Source organism: Procambarus clarkii, chromosome 6 (genome assembly GCF_040958095.1).
Source record: "Procambarus clarkii isolate CNS0578487 chromosome 6, FALCON_Pclarkii_2.0, whole genome shotgun sequence".
In the NCBI taxonomy this organism is placed as follows: Eukaryota; Metazoa; Arthropoda; class Malacostraca; order Decapoda; family Cambaridae; genus Procambarus; species Procambarus clarkii.
Window position 1 is genome coordinate 24,567,535 of NC_091155.1, and position 24,577 is coordinate 24,592,111.

Genomic DNA, 24,577 nt, shown 5'->3' on the forward strand with positions numbered 1-24,577 from the left:
CTTTGGTTACAATTATTAAGCAGTTTACAAGCATGAAAACTTCCCAATAAACTGTTTATTGTTATAAACAGCCTCCTTGGTGCTTTGGAGCTCATTGTTTAATAATTGTAAACAAAGTCGCCAAAGATTAAAAAAAGATATACAGGTTTACAAGCGCTTGCGTAACTGCTTCGTGAATCTGGTCCCGGGTCCGTCCGGCAAACTGTTGATGCTTGCAACTGGTGGTTTGAGGCAGGTACCGTAGCCAGATTTGTCACTCCTTGTCTGTTCATTAAGTTGACTTTTGAGTGCATTTAAGTGGTCTGTTGTCAATTTTAGTTATAAGGATCGTTGCTCAATCGCTTTAACCATCGGGAATCAGACTTGCAAAGCAAAGTCGTCGCTGTGCAGTCTAGAGAAATTTTGGCAATAAATCAGCAATTTGAATTAGAATAAAATACACCCTCGGAGAGTGTCTGATTTTATACGAGCTTCTCATTATAAGAGTTCTCGAGACACGGTATACAGTACACCAGAGCCGTACACCTCCCGGTATCCAGGAAGACTGTTAACCGACTAACCAGCCACCCGATACAAGTGCGTCCGCACATCTATCTATATTTTGCAACTATCCTTTCACGAGCATAGATCACGCTTCACTCCAAACATCTCTTCCTTCCTCCCGTCCCATCCCAAGTCGTTATCCTGACCCCTTCCAAGTGCTCTATATATATATATATATATCTATCTCTATCTAAAATAATATACATAGTCGTAATGGCTTGGCGCTTTCTGATAGTTCCCTTCATATAGTGTAAGGGGGGGGGGGGGAGGTGGAGGCTGCATAAATGCAGATGTACTTAAGTATGTTAATAAATAAAAAAAAATTCTCCTGGTATTTCCTCTTGGTCTCTGTGCACCCTCTTCTTCTTGTTTTGCTTGAGGGGGTCCTTGTCATTATCGTCTCCTCCTCTTATTCCTGTTCCTGCCTTTGTCTTCTTTTATAGTCTTCCTCTTTTGAGTTTTATTTAGCTTCTTTTCCAGCCATTTTCCGTTTCCTCTATCTTCTCCTTTTTGTTCCTTCCCCTCCCTGGTTCTGTTCTCTCTCTCCCCTTCTGATGCAGCTCTCTCCTTCTCCCTTTGTTATCGGTTGCTGCTGCTGCTCTTTCTGTAAGAGCATATCAATGCTCTTACAGAGAGCCTTTCAAAATATTCTTCGTGCCTTCCTTCAGACGGTCGTCGTCGATAATAATGTAATGAATGTTATTGATTCTTGTGTGTGTGTGTGTGTGTGTGTGTGTGTCGCTTACATGCCTTTCTATCTTAGTCTCTGCTTCATTTAGCGGTCAAACTAGGCACGGAATCTTGCCACGATAGTTGTCTATGCGATAACAAATTTCAGACTACCCACTGTACATCCGTTTCATCTTGATAACCGACCAAAACAAACGCCACGACCGCTGAAAATAACGTCATTCCAACACGCTGCCTTCAGTGAGGTTGTTCCTGTGAGCCAACAACCCCCAGAGGTTCCTGTGAGCCAACAAGCCACAGAGGGTTCCCAGGGGTCCACGTATAACTGGCCGTAAGGCGAGAGGGGCCAAAATAACCGAAGGAAAGGTGGTATTTGCGAGGCCGCGGAGTTAAACCAATAAGAATCTCTAAGTGTCCTGAATATGGGCGATTAGCGCGGGAAACACGAGTGTAAACAGTGGTGCTTCTTTACCTGCGAAAGTTGACGTGTCTTGTATTTCCTCGCATATTGTATATATAATATTTGTAAAAACATTAAATGTATAGTTAGTCATTTCATTGAATACTAATTTTTTTTTTTAAGAAAATCTGTGCGTGTATACAAAATTAAAATATAAAAAAAATATTACAATATATGGCTATTGTTGAAAGTCACTGTTTATGGCTATTGTTGACGAAGCTGCGTTATTCACTAAGCTGAACCATCATATTCCATCACGTAGCGTCAGAGTTTAAACGCTATTACTCTGTAGTAGAAATAAAAGTATTAACCAGGAGAGACAGGAGGTGGGGTGGGTCAAGAGGACGGCACATCTACGCTATTTTGAGACAGACCTCACCACCACGGCTGTAAATTGTGGGCTGTGTGAGCCCCGCCTTGTAAAGGGGATTTGGGTAAATGTGTAATTAGATATTTAAACATTAGTTTTAGCCAAGTGGACCCTTTTTTGTATGTGGTTAAGGTTCAGTTTGATAATAGTGGGAAATTTGGAGGAGGAGGGGGGGGGGTTGTTCTACCTCGTGTATCTGTTGTTCTTCGTGTCTGTTGTTCTCCCGTGTATCTGTTGTTGTTCTTCGTGTCTGTTGTTCTCCCGTGTATCTGTTGTTGTTCTTCGTGTCTGTTGTTCTCCCGTGTATCTGTTGTTGTTCTCTCGTGTATCTGTTGTTGTTGTTCTCTCGTGTATCTGTTGTTGTTGTTCTCTCGTGTATCTGTTGTTGTTGTTCTTCGTGTATCTGTTGTTGTTGTTCTTCGTGTATCTGTTGTTGTTGTTCTCTCGTGTACCTGTTGTTCAACTTGTACATATTGTTATCCGATCTACTAGGATATATTGTATACTTGTGCTTCTCACTATTACTCCATTCACCATCTACTTCTCACTATTTTGTACCTCTTCCCATCTACCTGGCCTCGCCTATGTGTCTCCGGCGATTCTGACCACCGAGATTCTCGCTGTATCCATCGCTCCCTCTTTTCTACCCTCTCCTTCCTCTCACCACCAGCTCTCCTCTCCTCTCCTTCCTCTCACCACCAGCTCTCCTCTCCTACCTCTCGCAGCCTCTTTCCCCCTTCAACTAACCACTACTTCCGTCACCCTAACTAGCCTAAAACCACACCTCTCAACTAATCCTTTATTCCCCAACACAATTATGGCCTGAATGGCTTGTCTGGTGGGTAGGGTTGTTACCCCCTCCCATCCCCTCCTATTACCCCCCTCCTTCCCCCTATTCTACCCCTCCTTCCTCCCCCCCCCTTCCCATGCCTTTCTCTCTGGATTTTTTTTTCAGAGGTGGGTATAGGAGTAGAGGAATTCTAACTCCCGTTAGCAGTCTGAGAGTTTTCCCTTTATATTGCTTATAGCAAGTCTTGTATCCACTAGTTTTCTTAGTGGGTAAGGAATTGCTTAACAGTTGAGCAATTAACCAGCTCGTTAACCAGAGTTTCAAATTATCTTTCAGCCTGTCTATCCTACTAAGCCTGCCTAACCTACCGAGCCTGCCTAACCTTGCTCGCCTGCTGGCTGGCCAAACTACCAACCCTAACACCTTTATTTATTAACCCTCGACATGATAATTTTAACATTAAAAATATCGAGAGGAAGAGAGTTCAATCATTCATTTTTCGTTTCCAACCTTTCTTCCCCACCTGGGGATCCTCTGTCGTACTGATGACCGTAATTGTAGCGTTTGATATCCCAGCCAGTGGGAAATTTATTCACGAGGTTGCTTAAACCGTTTTGAGAGAGAACTCGGACCCCAGACTGGCTAGGGTTTTCAGAAGTTGCTGTTGTAGGGTTCGAATTCGATTACATTCCTTGGGAGTTGTCTCGGAATATCAAGTGTTCTTGGATGATGATATTCTTTGTGGTGACGGTAGTGTTTACAATGTGAGTATTGAAGTTGGCTAGGCATTGACTGGTTCAAGTATGTTTATTGAGACAAGAAAGAAATACATCTCAAAGGGATAGAGTAGCTTAGGCTATTTCTACCCCCCCCCCTTCCTTCTTGACTGGTTCCCAGTTGCTCAGGTTTAGGCATGACTGGTTCCCCGTTACCTAGATCTAGGCATGACTGGTTCCCCGTTACCTAGTTCTAGGCATGACTGGTTCCCCGTTACCTAGTTCTAGGCATGACTGGTTCCCCGTTACCTAGTTCTAGGCATGGCTGGTTCCCCGTTACCTAGTTCTAGGCATGGCTGGTTCCCCGTTACCTAGTTCTAGGCATGGCTGGTTCCCCGTTACCTAGTTCTAGGCATGACTGGTTCCCCGTTACCTAGTTCTAGGCATGACTGGTTCCCCGTTACCTAGTTCTAGGCATGACTGGTTCCCCGTTACCTAGTTCTAGGCATGACTGGTTCCCCGTTACCTAGTTCTAGGCATGACTGGTTCCCCGTTACCTAGTTCTAGGCATGACTGGTTCCCCGTTACCTAGTTCTAGGCATGACTGGTTCCCCGTTACCTAGTTCTAGGCATGACTGGTTCCCCGTTACCTAGGCGGCCAAGTGAACGTGTGTGACCCTCAGGCTGGCCTCATACATCACACTCCGTTCCTCTTAATACACTGATTATAACCTGTTGCCTCGTTCATCGTGATCTGTGGCGCCTCCCACAGCTGACCTGACCACCTCACGTCAACAAAAGTGACCATCACGGCTGACCATCAACAGGTTGTTGCTGCTGCCTTGATAACAGGCCGGAAACCTGTTTCCAAGGGCTAGCAAGGCGAGAAGACTGACTGGGTCAGTCTCTCCACAAGAGTCTGTGGAGATGATGATGATGATAAAGATTTAGCTACTCAGGACGAAGTGACCATGTAGCACGGGCTATGGTGAGCCCGTAAGGCTATGTGGAGAGGCCTGGGAGGCCTATATACGTCCTCTGGTCGCTCAGTTACTGCCCCCTAGGGGATTGTGTTACTCTCCGCCCCCCCCCCTCCTCCTCCTCTCTTGCACCTCCGACCTTCCCCCCTCTCCGTCTTTGCCTCTCCGTCTCTCTGTATGTCTCTGTCTCTCCCTCCCAACCTTCCACATCATCCCATACCCCCCCCCCCCTCCCAACCCATCTCCTCGTACACCAGTAATGATCTAAAAGCATTTAGAGTGAGCAGCTTTCACGTAAAATGCCTGGTTTATTAAATAACATAATTAAGAGTCGCGTAGTACAGTTGGCTCGATATAAGCGTGACGTATACACATACACAGGCTTCCTGTCCTCGACAAAACGAATTGTATAACCTCGACTTCCCCCAAACATCGCTCTCCCTTTCCCCTGCCTAACCACTTGGGCTGGACGGTAGAGCGACGGTCTCGCTTCCTGCAGGTCGGCGTTCAATTCCCGACCGTCCAAGTGTTTTGGCACTATTCTTTTAAAATCCCAGCCCAAATCCTTATCCTGATCCCTTCCAAGTGCTTGGGAACTTTGTGCTTTGCCCGAAACGCTATGCGTACTAGTGGCTTTAAGTATTGTATGTACTATCTCTTATCTTTGAATCCATCATTATGTACGTAACTCGATGGATGAACCTTTACCTGAATAAAGAATCTGAATCTGCTATATATAGTCGTAATGGCTTGGCGCGTTCTCCTGATAATTTCTTCCCCCTCTTTTTCCCTCAGATCACACTTTAATTTCCCCTTTTCTCATTTTCCCTCATTTCCGCACTCCTTCATTTTCCAAGCCCTTGACCTGCACCTTGCTGTCACATTATGACATCACCTCATTCCTCGTCTCATCTCATCTCGAGCAAACTTCCAGGTTATAATGACTTCTTGCTGCATCGTACTTAAGTAGAAAGCCGGGCCGCGGGGACGTTGAGCCCCGAAATCATCGCAAGGAATAAGAAGCCCCTTGACCTCATCCCAGGATAGTGTTGACTCGGAGGTGGTGGTTGTTATAGATTCAGCTACTCTGAACAAGTTCCAAGCAGCACGGGCTATGGTGAGCCCGTAGTGGACTTACCTGGCACAGAACTCGGAGGCTCTGGTCTGCTTGGCCCGTGGTTGGTACCACGCGACCGGGGGTCATTTGCGGGCCCGTTTAGCGAGAGGTCGAAGGTCATTCCCTAGTGATCTGTCCTGGGATCAGATCTCTGCACCTATGATGTCTTGACCTGACCTCATTCACTAGCCATATCATGTGCCTGACCTGTGCGGAGGGGGGGGGGGGATGACGTGAGGTCATATTTACCCCTAAATATTTTAGGGGGAATAAGAACAATGTTAAGATTTAAAAAAAGGAGGAACACAAAAGAATAGTCAAAATTATACTGCGTAGGCCTAGTGGTTCATGCGAGGCTGGTGCCATTTGTCCTCCCAATCATGTTTTGTCCTTGAAAGTGGCAATGGTTCGCTTTGTCCTGGACGCTTTAAATCGTCATTTTTCCTGCTTTTCATGTTTGAAATGTATATACAAATTTCAACCACATCGTTGTTGGGATATTGTCCGCACTTTAATTCACGTAAGTCTAGTTGATAAACGGGTCCAGATACCTGCCTCACTGATGCTCTTTAACTATTCAACTCCCCAGTGGACAAAATCTATTCGAGTAACATTGAATCAAACGTAACCGATGTTAACCCTTAACAGCGTTACTGTACGATAAGTTGAACATGTTCTGGAAATCGAGTCATTGGAGAATGGGTTACGAGGTTTATTTGGTTGGTGGCGGTGGTTCGAGCCCTGCAGGTGGCCAGGACGTGTGGTGCAGAGGGTCGAGTTCCTTCCTGCAGGTGACACCGGCGGTGTCTTAAGATGTGGGGGAGAGTCGCGCTGGTTTGAAGGGCGACCTAGCTAAGGTGAGAGGGGCGTGGGGGGGAGGGTGGTTTGAAGTGTGAGAGTGGCCATGTGGCCAGCTTCACTGTCCCACACACTCTCTGCCAAAATTTCACCCCCAGGCATTCCTCACCCTTGCGAAAGAGAAAACTAAAGTCTCACTATCACACTCACTCATTCACTTTCACTCACTCACTTATTCACTCACTCATTCACTCTCACTTACTCATTCACTCTCTCTCATTTACTCATTCATTCACTCTCACTCATTCGCACTCGCTCACACTCTCCCCCTATCCACAAGAACATAATATAAGAAGAAAAACTACAGAAGGCCTGTATATTGGCCCCACACGAAGCCGTTCCTATTTATATCCACCTATCCTCTCATATATGTCTTGACTATTCTTGAAATCATTCACTATTCCTACCTCTATTCTGTTACCCGGTAATTAGTTCCATAAGTCTGCAACCCTTGTTCCCAAATAGGTATTTATGCACACGGCAAACATATGTACGTAATTCCTCCTACATGTACGCATACGCTACACTTTCGTACACACAGTGCATCTTAAACGCACCTATACACGCGAAATGAGGATGAAACAGATACGTCTTTTATATAACCAAAAGATCTGTAAAAAAAAAAAAACTCACTATTATATACCCAGGGAACATCGCCTCTGATAGGTGTATTGTGTAATTTATAAAAGTATTTCAGAATGTATATTGTATTGTCCAAACTGCATTGTCCCTCTTACGGTCGTGCATATCCTCGTTGAATGTCCTGATGACCAGGATGTGCTTGTGTCGTGCTTCTATCACCTATCTGTCCCTCGATAGCATCCTTGGTGAATCAGATATCTTTGATATCGTTCGCCTTGGGCGTTTATGTTCTCGTATTGGTATCCTTAAGTGACATTTATCGCCTTTTGAACATCCCGCACATTTGATGGTCCTACATAGTCTCCTCGGCTTGGTGCCTTCTTTTGATAATTACTTCAGAATGTATCAGAAGATGGCTGTGTTCCCTACCTCACTCGGTAGTTAAGTGACTGAAGCAGTTACACAGTTCCAGGTACCACATACCACCAGGTCTAGAACCTGGTGGTATGGAATGTTGCAAAGCTTTAACACCTGGAGTGCTCTGCACAGATTGTTGACCAGACCACACACTAGAAGTTGAAGGGACGATGACGTTTCGGTCCGTCCTGGACCATTCTCAAGTCGATTGTGATGAGGACAGGTAGGGACAGGCAATAAATAGGCGCGAGAGAGCTGAGGAGGAAAGTAAGGTGTGGGGGATAGTAGTAATAATGAGAACTGCAGAGGGCCTATTGGCCCATACGAGGCAGCTCCTCTGCACAGATTGTTGCTTCGTAGAAAGCGCCTATATATACATTATTTTGAACTTGTGGCGCTGCGTGATCGCCACCTTTTTTCTATGCCACAAATCGAATATATTTTGTGTGTACCGTGTGTTTTATAATAAAGATGAGGGTGAAAGTACAAGTATGTGATGATGGACCACCTGAAAGTAGACTTTTGGATCACTGAATTTGGACAAACCTAACTGTTCTATGTCTAAGGCTTAATATGCGCTATATTACTACTAGAAATATTTTTATTTATTTTTTTTTCCGGATTTATATAAAAAAAGATACAAAATAGTAGCTTACTGGGGCTCCATTACTACATACTAGAACGATTGATCAGTTACAAAAATGCCTATCATTTCAGGATGAGGGGTTGGTGTAACGAATCTCATGCTATACAGAGTGTAAGGTACCTGGTCTGACACACTAAGCCTCATACCATCTGGTATGAGGCACACTATACATCATACCACCTGGTCTGACACACTAAGCATCATACCACCTGGTCTGACACACTAAGCATCATACCACCTGGTCTGACACACTAAGCATCATACCACCTGGTCTAAGCATCATACCACCTGGTCTGACACACTAAGCATCATACCACCTGGTCTGACACACTAAGCATCATACCACCTGGTCTGACACACTAAGCATCATACCACCTGGTCTGACACACTAAGCATCATACCACCTGGTCTGACACACTAAGCATCATACCACCTGGTCTGACACACTAAGCCTCATACCAATCAATTCCACTAAGCATCAAACCACCTCGTTTGACACACTAATCGTCATACCACCTTCCATCCAGCTCTTCCGGTTCATTGTTGATGGCTATAATCGCTTTTCTCTGTTCACCTTGCCTCTTTTGACCTGTCCCCTGCCTCCCCAGTCACAAAGGCAACAGGTGTTCGTGCAGGTGTGGTCTCAGGTGGCGTGGCTTACCCTAGCTGCTCGATCAACAGTCTGGCGGATCACAGTCGACCTGGTCATTTACAGACCAAGATTAGTGCCGTGTAATTATTTTTCTATGACAGCTTCCTGTTACTGTAACATCATGTTGGCAGTACGTAGAGTTTTATTGAATTCCCGAGCACCCTCATAATGGATTTTTTAATACCACGTAGCTAGCTTTTTTGACACACTGTACTCCTCTTCATATAGTCTAGAGTAGCTGCATAAATGCAGATGTACCTAAAACTCATAATGCACCCAGAGTTTGCCAGTGCAGACTACAGATCACATGCCTCTGTATGACTAACCATACTGTGTGATGGGGATTTTCAGCATCACGTAGCTAGCTTTTTGACACACTGCACCCTCCTTCATATAGTCTATAGTTTAGGGTAGTTGCACAAATGCAGATGTGCCTAAATGTTTTAATAAAAAAAAATGGGAAACATTATATTTTGTAATTCAAAGTCTGCTGTTCAGGAGCTTGAAAAACTTTCCATGCAAGATCGACAGGAAGGGCCTCATAAGTGCAATGATAAATGATCTGATCGCTGCACAAAATAAAGAGGGGTTAGAGTTTTGAATGGACACCATTTCGTATAATTATAATCTTGCAATGAAAGTGTACTGTGCATAGGAGGAGTTTCATTAAGTTTTAGGTATATCGCTGAAGTGTCTATTATATTTGTTTGTAATGCTTTAGAATCAAATTCAATCCAAGTTAGCTGGCAAGTGTTTCCCATTTCTCGGTTATTAAGATAAAGTATCGACAAGAATAAGTAGTTATGGTCTTGGTTGTAAGTTTTTCATGAAGGTTATATTTTTATGAAGACGATCAGTAGTTATTTATTAAATTAGGGTACAAAACGCGAGGTTATTTTTATTAAAAATATAAAGATAAGATCCAAGTCATGATATTTTGTTAATATTGTTTAATAGGAATTGCTAAATGTTGCAAATTGAACTTGTTAGTCTTGTTACATTACCTTATTATTAGGATATATTATCTTTTAAATCAATATGGCAATATCTTTGTTTTCTTTAGTTATATGAATATATTGTACTGCGACGTGTAATGATAGGACATTAAAAGTATATCGAAGGAAATGTAAACAAATAATTGTCAAATAAAAACAACCTTTATTACACTTTGTACTATGTTAAATCACTGGAATGACTAAGCCTAGGGTATATCACAGAATTTGTATAGGTGCATTGCGGATAGCACTTGGCTAACTATATATTTATTAGTTTCATTTTTTAATAGCTAATTAGATTTTCGTCGTTAAAATAATTTGTCTTGGTCATGTATTTTTTTGTACTGTGGTGAAATCGAGGGCTTGTAATAAGTCCCGAACAGTCATTGGCCGCCAGAGCTGTATGTCTTAGTAATTGTAGTCATACAGCTGTATTGGTCTTTGTTCATTTGGCACTGTTGTTGTATAGCAGAACCTACCCCCTTCCTCTCTGTGTAACTGAAACAGTTACATTTTGTCTACTGTTGTGGTGGCAGAGTTGTTGTACACTCGTGACTGCTGACAAGGGCGTAGGTGCTTGTCATCCCTGTAGCACAGTTTCAGGGCACTACTCTTGCACCAGCGGGTCACCAAGGGCGGCAGCAGGTCACCAAGGGCGCCAGCGGGTCACCAAGGACGCCAGCAGGAGTCATCGTCAGGATGGCGTACCGGGGCGAGGTCTAGCGGCTGGGGAGACGGGCTTCTACAGGGAGACGGTGGCGGTGAAGACATCACGGACAGTGAAGGCGAGTCTGCGGTAGGTGGCGGCGACGGAGGGGCGTGATGCAGCTCTCCTGAAGGGCCTGTTATCGTCCCCGCTGCGCCGTGAGGCATCACAAACGCCACCTGCCCCGTCAGGAGGCGAGTGGGCACTAAGGACACTCCGCGCACCAGCAGGGGATCAATAGTCACTGGATGAGAGGCTCGGTGAAGCTCCCTGCTGTTGACAGTGGTTGAAACATCCGGGGCACTCGGCGTAATGTTGCGTAGCCTGCCCATGGTCTCTGCCAGATGGAGGAGTATACGCGCGCGCTGAGAGCCGCTCAGGGTGGTATCCCGCTCCAGGAACTTTCCGACCTCCGCTGCACACTGTCCGAAACCTGCACGGAACTTGGCGGCGGCGGCATCGACGGGAGTCGGACAGGAGACAGGCACTTCCTGACGGTGGAGCGCCTCCACGTGCCGCACCGTCATCTCCAGGATGTCTGCCTTCTCCAGCTTATTGTATCGTGTCGGCTGTTGGGGGAGAAACTGGCCGTTAGTCATAGCAAATAATCATATATAGTTTTATATATTAAAATATATAATTAAATCACCCCTATTAAAAGAATAGGGGGTGGTACGAGAAGAAAATATCAGTGTTCAGTGAGGTTCCACAAGGTCTTTTCTGAGTACTCTTTATTTTCTTCTTAGAGGCTATGGGTCCCTACATTTGCAACAAAGATGGTACCCCTTTTAGGTTTGAAAAATTTATATATTATATCACGAATTATATCTTTGTTTTATAATCATACTAAGGTCAAGTACTTAAGTTGTTTTCTATGTGTTCGTTATGGAAAGCAGAAATACCTGTAGTACTAATGTTCCTTGTGTGAATCAACTTCAAACAAAAAATTATCCAAAAACTAGACCGGTTGGGTTTTGGGTGGTCGCAAGTTAGCAGGGTGGGTGGGATGGCGCTCGTGTGTGTACAGGGGGAAAGGAATAGGTGTGAACAGGGATAGGGAGGTGTGGAGGGGATAGGTGTGAACAGGTGTGGCTAGCTTAACAGGTGTATGGACTGAGCAACTTAAACACTACTTTATCTCTCTCTTCTTTTTAAAGACTAAACACTACTCAAGCATCCGACATGATGTTTAAACCAGTTTTCTTATCTTTACAAGATCAGACACGTCATATATACATATTTGCTTTTGTGTATATTCTGAACTTTCTAATTAAATAAAAATATTTAGTTTTGAAATATATAGTCAACACTCATAATTCCACTGAACTCAGCGCTGAACACACAACTGGTCAAAGGAAGTGTATAGATGGATGCACATCTCATCTTCCCTTCAGAGTTGATAATGAGATGTGCTATCAAGGTATTAACACCCCCCCCCCCTTTTTCTCAACAGGGACGAAGCAGTTATATCTGCTGGCATAAACAATCTTCTAGAGTTGGTTTGTTTACAACACTATAATAAACTGCTCTTCTCGGTATTGATACCTTAATGGCTCTTAGTAACATCGTGATTGAATACGCAAAGTTAAATACATTTTCTTTGAGAGTACTTACATCTTTCTTGAGTCCTTCCAACACCAGGTTCTTCAGCTGGTTAAGACTGTCATTAATTCTCTGTCGTCTCTTCTTTTCCATGATGGGTTTATTGGTCCGTCTTCGCTCTGCCGCAGCAGTCCTGGCCTCTACGCCCTGCCTGGCTGTTGTGCTGGACGGCATCCTCACTTCTCTCACTACAACTGCACCCCTTGACACTTCTCTCTCTGCTCCTCTACCTTCAACAACCTTTAGGTTACTGACGGCACGCTTGAGAGCGCGTCAATTTATAAGATTGGTGGGGTGGCGAGCTGGCGCCTTGGCCAATGGCAGCGAGTTTCCCGGTGACGTCACGGATGCGTTGGCCATTCGGAGCGGGAGGATTGGTTGATGTAGGCGGCGTGTGGCTGGCGTGGGCGGAGCTAGAGTGTAGCGAGATGAGGTGACCTGTCGCTCGCGCGCCACGTGCTTCCTGGGAGATGAGAAGGAAGGTGTCCACGGGCAAGACGAATTATTTTCATCTTACGGAACCGACCAGACCGTTAAAAATGCTACGTGTTAGTAGAGATTGTAGCACGTTAATGTTGACGTTTTCTATACAACGGCCTTGATAGGTTTAGCCGGGTTGCTTGGGATCGTACATTGCTGGTCAAAACCGTTGTATTTTTTACGGAGTGGCAAAGCGAAAGACAGATATCCCCTTTATAACGTGGAAACGGAAGAATATCCATAGGTATGTTGACCAGACCACACACTAGAAGGTAAAGGGACGACGACGACGTTTCGGTCCGTCCTGGACCATTCTCAAGTCGAATGAAAGTCAATGTATCGACTTGAGAATGGTCCAGGACGGACCGAAACGTCGTCGTCCCTTCACCTTCTAGTGTGTGGTCTGGTCAACATACTTTAGCCACGTTATTGTGACTCATCGCCTGCATCCATAGGTATTACTGTAGTTTTAAGGACGATCTCAGGATATTGTTGTTGTTCAATGAGATTCTCTCACTGGATTGGGACGTCAGTTTGAAGGGGTGGGTGGGGGGGGGGGGGGGGAATCCATGAGTTGGTGTAGCCGAGAGAAGGTCCATTTGATAGTTTAAGGGGGGGGGGGGGAAAGGTAGCTTGCTTTGGGGAGGGGATTTGTAGTGGTCAGTAGCAGCAGAGGGGCCATGGTATGTGTGGGGGGGGGGATATAGGTACCATGGTAGCGGCCTCTTGTGTCGTGTTGTTTTTAATGTTTCTGGTAACCGGCTCGTTAAAGTTGTCTCTCGCCTGGGTTCCCTGCGTTACAGCACAGGAACCTTCTTTTATTATTGAAAGGAACCCCCCACCCCCGCTCTTCCACCCCTGTTAGTAGTCGTAACGGAACCTCTCCGGGGGAGGGGGTGAGGGAGGGTAGTCTTTAAGAGTCTTCGCAGCACGATAAAAAAGTTTTCAAGGAAGACGAAGCTTAGAAGAATTTCTATTGAAGCTTTTACACTCAGAGCCTCGACCCTTTTGTCACTCGATCTGATTCGCTACTAATTATTAATTATTATTACGCGTTATGTCGCATCAATAAAGCTGACATTTTATTTCCAGAACACTATTGATCTTGACTCACCACCGAGATTCCCTCAAACACGTCTTAAATTCACTATCAGCACAGACATATGAGATCTCGCTAGTGGTTGGGTGTTCTCGAGGGCCAAGATATCAACCAGATATCAACCAGGTATCTGGAGTGCCTGGGATGTTTGTCCAAAGTAACTGGGAGATGTTTCGCAGCGCTCCTTATAGCTCATTATTGTGTACTGCTTGTAGTTTTCTTTCACTATATCCAAACCACACGTAGGCGGGTCCAAAGAGCCAGAGCTCAACCCCCGCAAGCACAATTAGGTGAGTACACGTCAGAAAATGAGGAAAGGTGTCTTCATTTTCTAATGTGTGGTTTGGCTATCATGTCTTCTGCCACGTTATTGTTATAAATAACAATAACGTTATTATAATATAGGATTCGTTATTGTTATAAATGGTCAAGGTCTTGTATATATTAAATAACAAGAATTGTGTCTATATGCACATATTAATTTATCTAGCAAGTACAGTTCTTAAAATACCAAATACATATAAGTGAATCATTACAAGAGTAGATTCTAATAAAAGCCCCCTTTTAAATCTACAAAAACTCTGAGAATACCTAAAGATATAATCAGGCCTATAATACCTAAAAAAGACTATAAAAGATGTCCAGCAATTATGTATATGCAGCCAACCACACTGCTATATTACCTGGATGAATGGTATTTATAATTCTTACAATGAAACTACAGAGGTATGACAACCCCCAGGAGTTCCTTAAGGAACTTGTGGAACAACCCCCTTAAGGAACCTATGGAACAACCTCTTAAGGAGTTAAGATGATGGAAAGGCGAACGAAGGAGTTTTAAAGGGGATATATTGTACTAGTTAAAGCAGCCAGCCTGTCCGCCTAGGTGTGTGTGTGTGTGTGTGTGTGTGTGTGTGTGTGTGTGAAGGGGGGGGGAAGAGGGGGGGACACATGGAGCGGCAGATGTGGTGACAGAGTTGACGGCTGGACAACTCTGCTTCGTCACTCTCTAAACAGACTCGACCAACTGACCACCTTATCCACACTTGTTGTCTGCTGACTCCCCTCACTCACCTTCTGACCCCCCCCCCCGACCCTCACTCCAATATGACAGCCACTCATCTAAGATGCTACTTGCTTAATACGCCCACCCCTCTTTCTCTTCCATCTTGCTCTTGTTTCTACATTGTAATCATCGTCGTATCCCACTTCTCCCCTCCCTCTCCCTCTCTCCGTCCATACGATATTCATTAGTATGCGTTGCCCATCGAATTCCTTTACTTGGAGGGAATTTCCTGGTCTTGCAAAAGGCCGGAGTTGCGAAAGCAGGGCTGGCGTTGTCATCCCTTTCTGTCGAGTACCGTCTCTCCTGGAGGACCAGGTGGCAAACACAGTCATGTAGGTAGGTCACTAACCCTCCCCTCCCCTCACTCCCTCACTGCACGCACACACGCAGACACACACACGTGTGCTCACATACACATGCATGCTCTTACCTGTAGGAATACACACGAGTTTGTCTGCACGCGCGCCCCACATTCTGGCGCACAGGCACGCTCGCTCTTCTCTCTCTCTGTCTCACCCACTCACCTACCCCCTCTGACAGTTGAGAGGCGGGACCAAAGAGCCAAAGCTCAACCCCCCCGCAGGCACAAATAGGTGAGTACACACACACAAACCAACCAGACAACCACTGTCACCAATATTCTGTTCTCTTCACGACGGCGACTTGCCAGAGCGGAACACCTCTAATTACCTGGACCGATGTTACGTAACAGGTGGAAGGGGGAGGCTGGTGGAGAATGGTCCCTGGAGAGGTAGTGTTTAACTCTACCTCTCTCTAGTCTACCTTACTCCTATTTCTGTGCCTCCTACTCCTATTTCCTTCCCTCCTCTTTCTCGTCCACCGGTCCTCACTTTTCTAGTTGCATGGTTGTGTACGTCAGAGAATAAGGTATATCAGTATTGCTTTCAGTTTTCTGTCACTAATGTCCAATTTGTTCATTATATACGTCGATGACCTGACAAAGAAACTACAGCCAGAATTCATTAGGCATTTGTGTGTCCACTTACAAGGCCAGGACATCTTTTCCTCAACCATAACCTCAAGATGACTTCATGGCAGCTTAATTTACATCAAGACGACTCCTAATTTCTCTACTCTAAGAAGTAAGGCTTCTTTAATCTGATTTTTTACCATAACTCAAGTCTTTGGTCAGATTGAAAACCTGAAATAAATTATCTATATGAATGTCGTTATGATCTCTCATAATTTAATACAAAAAATCAAACGATAATTTTCTAATCACATTGGTTCAAGGTGATAAGCAAAGTATAATTATTAATTTAAGTATATTATGGAGAGATCTGAAGGTCAAGTTTAAGTTTAAATAAGCCATGAAAAATATCTTGGCTATTATTCAAAGTAATGATAAGATTAAGATAACATGAAAAAAATGCAGGCAAAAATATAAAGCACTCAAATTCAAAGTAATTTACGTTCTGTGAGGCAATATTCCGCTCTCTGTTGCCATATTCCGCTCTCTATGTGGCCCTATTCCGCTCTCTGTGGCAATATTCGACTCTGTAGCAATATTCCGCTCTCTGCGGCAATATTCCGCTCTCTGTGGCCATATTCTGCTCTCTGTGTATTGCGTGTGGGCATTTCTGGACCCCGTGTCCCACTCTCAAGAGTCTAGAATTTCCGTCCTCTCCGTAATACCACCTCCAGGTGGCGTAGATGCTGCACCTGTCGCTACACCTGTGTGCGTGCGTGTGTGTGTGTGTGTGTGTGCGTGCGTGTGTGTGCGTGTGTGCGCGTGTGTGTGCGTGTGTGTGCGTGTGTGTGCGTGTGTGTGCGTGTGTGTGCGTGTGTGTGCGCGTGTGCGTGTGCGTGTGCGTGTGCGTGTGTGTGTGTGTGTGTGGGGGGGGGGGGAAGGGCAGGCTTGTGTACGCTCCCTGGGTCTTGGTTCGTAACTTATTTCAGGTTGCGGGTGATGCTGCGCTTGTGATAAATAGGATGAGTGGATGATGCTGATGATCTGGGGATTATCATGCCCCGTAAATAGTGATAGAAAATGGGTTTTGGGGGAAACAATCCCCAAACTAGCGTATACGTAATAAGCTGGTTTAAAGAAGTAGATATATACGCTATGGCATATATATCTACTTCTCTTATATCTACTTCTCATATATATCTACTTCTTCTTCTTAATCGATCGAGTCTGTATGAAGGATTTATGCTTGGGGATCACAAGGGGATCATCTATTATTACGACAAAGAAACAATTATAAATGAAACAACTTGACAAAGGATAGCTAATAAGTGCAACAGTGAAATCACAATATTGTCTAGGAGAAAGTCTTTGCAGCAAGACCTCATCAGGTTCGATCCCCCCGTGTCTTGCTCGAAGGAATTTCTCACTGCCAATAAATATCTCCATTAGTACCGCAACTGAACATGAAAATTGGAAATGGAAAGGTACGGGGCATACGCCGCACACCCGCAAATAAATAGGTTCTGCAAATTGGTTCTAGTGGATGTTGTTGTTGGTTTCGTACCTCATGTTCTGCCAGAGGTGTGTGTGTGTGGTCCCAAAATCCCGGTATGTATACCTGTAACGCTTCCTCCCGGTATTGGTCCACTGAGGTTACCGGGGGCGCCGGTATTAGCCTACCTGTGTTATTGTTCGTAACTTATGGCGTGTGGGTAATTTTTCTTTAGTGTGGTGGACGGCGGGCGGGCAGCTTGTGTATCAGAATCTGGTGGTAGGAAGATGGTCCACCTCGTGGTGCCTCAGGTATCATTCTGTTGCTTGCTTCGTGGGACGTAAACACTGGTATCAGGGAGCCATATTCCTCAATCAGGACATTGACATGTTCTAAAATAAGGATAGGTTCTGGCATGAGCCCTTGTGGCACTCCTCTCGTCCGTCCTCTCTCTCTCTCATTCTCTCTCACCGTAACCCTTAGCTTTCTCCCAGACAGGTACTCCGTCACCCACTCTGGCAGTCCTTCAGATGCACTAACCGGCTTCTCTAGATATAGCCGAGCGCATGTCAGTTATATTGAAGGTTATTCCAAGACACAAAGTGACTAAGAAACATAATGGTACAGATGAACACATCCACAAGGGCCGTGGCGAGCGTTCGAACCTACGTCTGAGAAGATCCCAGACGCGCCTTAATCGACTGAGCTACGACATGGTAAAAAAAAATCACGGCCCTTGTGGATTTGTTCATTTGATGCACCGCGCTATTGTGATTTCTGTGTGTAATAATGGTACAGTCTTTGGAAACATGAGGGGACATTATGAGGGCCCAAAAGCACATTTACATTACCTAGTTTCCCCTCTTTTACTTGAGTTCATTTATTGTACACCGCAAGGTTACTGGAGGACATTAATGATATTCTGGAACTAAATCTCCAAAATTCCTTTAGCTTGGCAAGTTACAGCCTTGATAAAAAAGAGTTACTTGGTTTAAGACACTCATCCCTCATTTATGCAATTAAAGAATGGACGTTTCGGTTCGTCGTGGACCATTATGAAGTCATGGATAGTGGTCCAGAGCGAACCGAAACGTCGACAGTTCTTTATTTTCAGATGTGCAAGTTGTGTGTGTAATTTTGAGTCACGTTATTTTGACTTACTGTCTAGGCATGGTTTGTTGACATATATGTCAATAGATTATTCACACCTTTCATCAAGCTAAGATATAGCACAATTTGGCTCTAACACTATTAGTGAAGTTAGCTATTTTAATTAGTTTATTACGGACTCTATTTGCATCTTTTGGGTAAGTGCATGAAAGGTCTCAACATCACACAATGGGATCTCGAAGATATTTCATTCTGTCTTGGTCAATCCTCAACCCGTAAAGACCTCATTCTCATACCCGCATTACCAACACTCTCCTATTCAAGGTCACAACCTCAAATAAAAAAAATATAATTCAAACTAAATGACGGAGTTCTAAACAGAACTCCGGAGTTCGAATCCTCGTCACGGCCCTTGTGGATTTGTTCGACGGAGTTCTAGATTAATAGATACAAATATAGATCCAATATTTTCCTTTCGGCAACACAGAGAGCTGAAAATCAGAATATAATGAAAGTGAAATGGTGTTTGATTCAGCTGTGATTCTTAGGGAAGTCTCCAGAGCGACTCAAGGAGGGAACTTTATGCCGTAGCGGCGGCAAACACCAGGGACTTAGGGGATGAGGCTGTGAATACTAATGACTTGAGTACTCACCGGCCGCTCATAGCGCCTAAGGCTCTCCCTCACCTGGGCTGGAGGAGGGGGGGGGGGCTACACCTTCTCACTGGTGTGTGTGTACTCACCTAGGTGTGCTTGCGGAGGTTGAGCTTCGGCTCTTTGGTCCCGCCTCTCAACTGTCAATCAACTAATGTACAGGTTCTTGAGGCTACTGGGCTCTATCATATCTACACTTGAAACTTTGTATGGAGTCTGTCTCCACCACATCACTGCTTAATGCATTCCATTTGTCAACTACTCTGACAATAGAAAAAAAGAAATTATAATGTCTGTATGGCTCATCTAGCCACTCAATTTCCACCTGTGTCCCCTTAGTGCGTATACCCATTGTATTAAATAGTCTTTTTATCTACTCCATCAGTTCCTTTGAAAATCTTGCATGTGGTGATCATGTTCCCTCTAGCTCTTCTGTCTTCCAGCGACGTGAGATTTAATTACCGCGTAGTCTCTCTTCGTAGCTCATACCCCTCAGTTCAGGTACTAGTCTGGTGGGAAACCTTTGAACCTTTTTCCAGTTTAGTCTTATGCTTGACTACATATGGAGTCCATGCTCTAGTCCATACTGGACTCAATGCTGTGTACTCACCTAGTAGTACTCATCTAGTTGTGCTTGCGGGGGTTGAGCTCTGACTCTTTGGGCCCGCCTCTCAACTGTCAACCAATCAACTAATTTTGTTTCCACACACACACACACACACACACACACACACACACACACACACACACACACACACACACACACACACACACACACACACACACACACACACACACACAAGAAGCAGCCCGTAGCAGCTGTCTAACTCCCAGGCAAGTATTTGCTGCTAGGTGAACAGAGGCATCAGGGTGAAAGAAACTTTGCCAATTTGTTTCCGCCGGGGATCGATTTGCCTCCGCCGGGGATCGAACCCGGATCTTTAGGACTACAAATCCCAAACGCTGTCTACGCAGCCGTGAGGCTGCACACTGTGAATTCGCCTGGTTGTATTCACCTAGTTGTGCTTGCGGGGGTTGAGCTCTGCTCTTTCGACCCGCCTCTCAACTGTCAATCAACTGTTTGCTAACTACTTCCCCCCCCCCCTAGAAAGCAGCCCGTGACAGCTGACTAACTCCCAGGTACCTATTTACTGCTAGATAACAAGGGGCATCAGGGTGAAAGAAATTCTACCCATTGTTTCTCGCCAGCGCCGGGAATCGAGCCCGGGACCACAGGATCACGCGTCCAGCGTGCTGTCCAATCAGCCACCGGCCCGTACTCACCTAATTGTGCTTGCGGGGGTTGAGCTTTGGCTCTTTGGTTCCGTGTGTGTGTGTGTGTGTGTGTGTGTACGTAGTTGAGTAGTAGGTGAGTGCGTGTGTGCGCGTGCGCACAGAGCGTGACTGTGTGAGCGCAATATGGTGTTTGCCCAAAAGTTGGTGTGTGTGCGTAAGATGTGCGGGTGTGCACAGAGCGTGACTGTTTAACCTGTGTGTTTGTTATGTGGCTGCTACCCCCCCCCCCCCTCTCTCTCTCTCTCTCTCTCTCTCTCTCTCTCTCTCTCTCTCTCTCTCTCTCTCTCTCTCTCTCTCTCTCTCTCTCTCTCTCTCTCTCTCTCTCTCTCCCCCACCCCACCCCACCCACCCACCCACCCACCCACCCACCCACCCACCCACCTACCTGTGTTCGTGTTTCGACGCGTCATCTTGGTGGGGGTATACCCCCAGAGTGTAAACAAAGTTTACACTCACGTGCTTGTAGTTTGGTTAAGGTGAGAGTGTGAGTGTGTAGGAGCACTTGTCACGTTCGGGGTCTGGTATGTTGTCCCCTGTGTCCACACGCGGTACTCCCTCTTACACAACCGTTCCTGGCGACGCAAGGCGTGGGCGTTTCTGTGGGCGTGGGCGTTTGTGGGCGTGAGTACCAGGTTTCATACGCAAACAGGTGTGTGTGTGTGGAGGAAAAAAAGTAGTTAGTAAACAGTTGATTGACAGTTGAGAGGCGGGCCGAAAGAGCAAAGCTCAACCCTCCGCAAACACAACTAGGTGAACACACACACACACACACACACACACACACACACACACACACACACACACACACACACACACACACACACACACACACTCACACTCACACACTCACTCTCCAATTATCTTTTTACCTATGGCTCCTTTCAGTTAATATGTAGCGTCGCTACAAGAGTATTGGCTCAAATATATACGTATGTTGATTGGTACGTTTCAGTTAGGTTAGGAGGTTGGGTTTGTTTTTTCCGGAGTGGTAAATCAAGATACTGGACTGCTTTACCTGTGGTTTACCTGTGCCAGGTGTCGTAAGAGTTTCTTCTCGTGTAACTGGGACCTGAACGCAACACTCAATAGCTTAGCTAACCAGAGCCAGGATTCATCAAGCATTCCCGTATCCAGCTACGAAACCAGTACATCTTTTCTCCATCATAGCGGCGCAGTATTTATTAAACGGTTTACAACCGCTTTATAAACTGTTTATAATCTTATAAAACAGCTTATAAGATTCGAAGCTAAGCCGCCATGACTGAGTAGAGATGTACAGGTTTCGCAAGTCGACACATAAATACTGGTGTATCTATTCCCTGATCAGTCAAGCTATTGAGGCTTTCGTTCAGGAATGCCGCATAACCATCACGCAGCGATCGCCTTCTGCAGGAATTTGTGGGGTTCCTTAAATATGGTTGAAACTGTATGTTGTCAAAATGATAGACGTCTTAGCTGTGTGTGTGTGTAACTGTGAGTGTGGGGAAGATTGTGTGCATTTGCGGGCGGGTTGCGTGTGTGTTGATTGAAGATGTGGTCGGTTGGGTGGATTATAGGGGAGGGGTGGCCACGTGTTTGATTGTACGGGGCTCGTACTGGTGTGAGAACAGCGTTGTGTGTGATTGTAAATGTTGAGAGCGTGTGTATGAGGGATGAAGGCTTATATGCATGATTGTAGGTATTGTAGGTGAGTGCGTACATGTAGGTGTGGACAGCATGTGTTTTTTTTTGGCGATACCTGACTTGACCTTGAAAGAGAGAGGAAAATATCGAACGCATGGCCATGAAAAATCTCTAGCTAGATTCCTGTCTATACCGCCTCGCCTCCGCGAACCCCCTACCTCCTTACCTCTCACACTTCCCTCATATCTCACTTCGCACCCCCATACACACTTAACGTGAGCCCAGGCAGCGGGTGCTTGAGCTCACTCGAGCGCTTATAAAGACAATGCGAGATCGAGACCCTTCGGTCACTTTTACCCCCAATAACAAGAGACTGCGAAGTGGGGGGAGAGGGGGGGTAAGCTGTGCTATATGGCCCGAATTGGCCCGTTTTTATACCGTACAGGCGGCCACGGGGGATGTATATATATATATATATGTCGCTTGCTGATGCTATCGCGGTGTGTGTGAGAGAGAGATGAGATCCCAGAAGGACTTTATTGCTTCGATGTTACCATAGATATGAAGGGGGTGTATAGTGGTGGTCATCCTCGGCTCTCACTCGAGGCTTGTTCACCGCGTTTCCTGTCGTCTGATGCACCTGTTCACCTAGCAGATACCCGGGAATTAAGCAATTGTTAGTGGGGGTTGCATCCTGGGGAAAGACAGTAGATGGCCTAAGATGGGGAGGAGGAATTGGAGGAACTGACTGTCTTGAAGGTAAGGAGGGTATAGGGAGGATAGTGGGATAGATGGGGGAGGTTATCTTGAGGTTATCTTGAGATGATTTCGGGGCTTAGCGTCCCCGTGGCCCGGTACTCGACCAGGCCTTCCCCAGGAGGGGAAGATGTAGGGTAGAATGGGATAGTGGTGGGGAAAGGGTTAAGGTTAAAGAACAAGAGAGGATAACAATATTGTAGGGGGGGGAAGGGAGGAACTACTTGAAGGGTGGGGGGATTTATGGATTTAAAGAGGCCGAGGGGGGGGGGGATGGGGTATGGGTACAGGTAAAGGGAAATAAGACACCACGTGGGGGTTTAAATGGCCTGGCCATTTAAACACATTTAAAAATCTTGGTTTAAATGTCCCCTCCTCATCTCCCGTTTTTAATTTCTTATGCAGGTGTTTGTATCGTTAAGATTCAATAAATAAGAATTATGCTCTTAATTAGCTTTTGTTTTTTTTCTCTTTCAAATCCTTATGGATTTTTTGTATCAAATTCCGAGTTTTGATGCACAATTCTCGTGCTAATTCACCAGTTTCCGTAGGACTCGAACGATGTTTCCACTTTATGGCTTTGTTCCACCCGTCTCTACGGCCCGTCTCTTATACCCGTCCGTTTACCGTCCGTTGTCATACCGTCGTCGTTAACCCGACGCCATTTGTCATACCCGTTAACCCGACGCCGTTGTCATACCCGGGCCATTTCTGGGCCTGTACCCGGGCCCTTTCTGGGCCTGTACCCGGGCCATTTCTGGGCCTGTACCCGGGCCATTTCTGGGCCTGTACCCGGGCCATTTCTGGGCCTGTACCCGGGCCATTTCTGGGCCTGTACCCGGGCCATTTCTGGGCCTGTACCCGGGCCCTTTCCGGGGCCTGTACCCGGCCCCTTCTGGGCCTGTACCCGGGCCCCTTCTGGGTCTGACCATCACCACCGGTAGTGTTTGTTCCTCTGGGTCCTCCCCCCCCCCCGGGCAGCATCTTCACTACAGCAACACGGAAGCTTCGTCTCCAAGATTGCTCACATATCTGGTTGTGCTCACAAGGAAGTAGTTACGGTTACAACCCTCATAATAGCTGTTTCCCAACTCGCGAGTACCTCTTTAATGCTATGTGAACAGGGAGGCATTAGGTGAAAGGAAACCATTCCCGTCCCTCGGGGGGAATCGAACCCAGGATTCCTGAATGTGACTCGAGAACAAAGCCATCTGTGCTACGAGATCATACCGGGAACGTATTAATAGGGTTAAAATTGTCTCGCTGATTTCAATGAAATTCGTAGCCAAAAAGCGTAAAAGAGCTTCTATAAATTCAAGAAGTTCTCTAAAGAAAAGGTAAAAATTCTTTCATATTTATAACCATATTTTTAATATTAATATAGGAAAAAAACTCTACACTAATGTACTTGAGTATTTTTTGTAAAGACTTACACCAAGTCTTCAACACTCTCCTGAGTTCTTAATCAAAGTCTGAGTGCATGGGACGAGACTTGTATATCAAAGACTAATTCCGTTAAGTCATACACTAAGACCTTCATAAAATCGCTCAAGAGAGTGAGAAAGACTTGGTTTAAATCTTACATAAAATACACAAATACATAAATGAGTTTTTTCTTATATTATATTTGTGAGGCGACATAACAATTACTTGGAGCTGAAATATAAAGTATTTCTTAAAGTTATCTCTCACTTTGGTTTAATAATAATAATAATTCATAGTGTCGGGGGACAGGAAGCCAGAGTGCATTCATACACATTAGACTTATATCGAAGCCTTAAGTAACGCCTTCGATCGAAACCCGACGTTCTTTGTAAAAGGACAGGCTGGTGATGGTTACCTTGAGGTGTTTTCGGGGTTTAGCGTCCCCGCGGCCCGGTCGTCGACTAGGGTCTGGCTCCTGGTTGATGGTGGCCAAAGGAACCGGACCGCAAAAATGCAAAGAAC

General features: G+C 45.4%; 1 protein-coding gene across 1 annotated transcript; it reads right to left on the reverse strand.

The window, feature by feature from the left end:
* Positions 1–9,959: 9,959 nt before the first annotated feature.
* LOC123753004 (transcription factor HES-2) lies at positions 9,960–12,365 on the reverse strand. The gene is made up of 2 exons (XM_045735018.2): positions 12,137–12,365; positions 9,960–11,091 (listed from the first exon to the last, which is right to left on the reverse strand). Exons 1-2 carry the CDS (start codon positions 12,296–12,298, stop codon positions 10,483–10,485), a joined length of 771 nt encoding a protein of 256 aa, XP_045590974.1. The 5' UTR covers positions 12,299–12,365; the 3' UTR covers positions 9,960–10,482.
* Between the last annotated feature and the right edge of the window lie 12,212 nt (positions 12,366–24,577).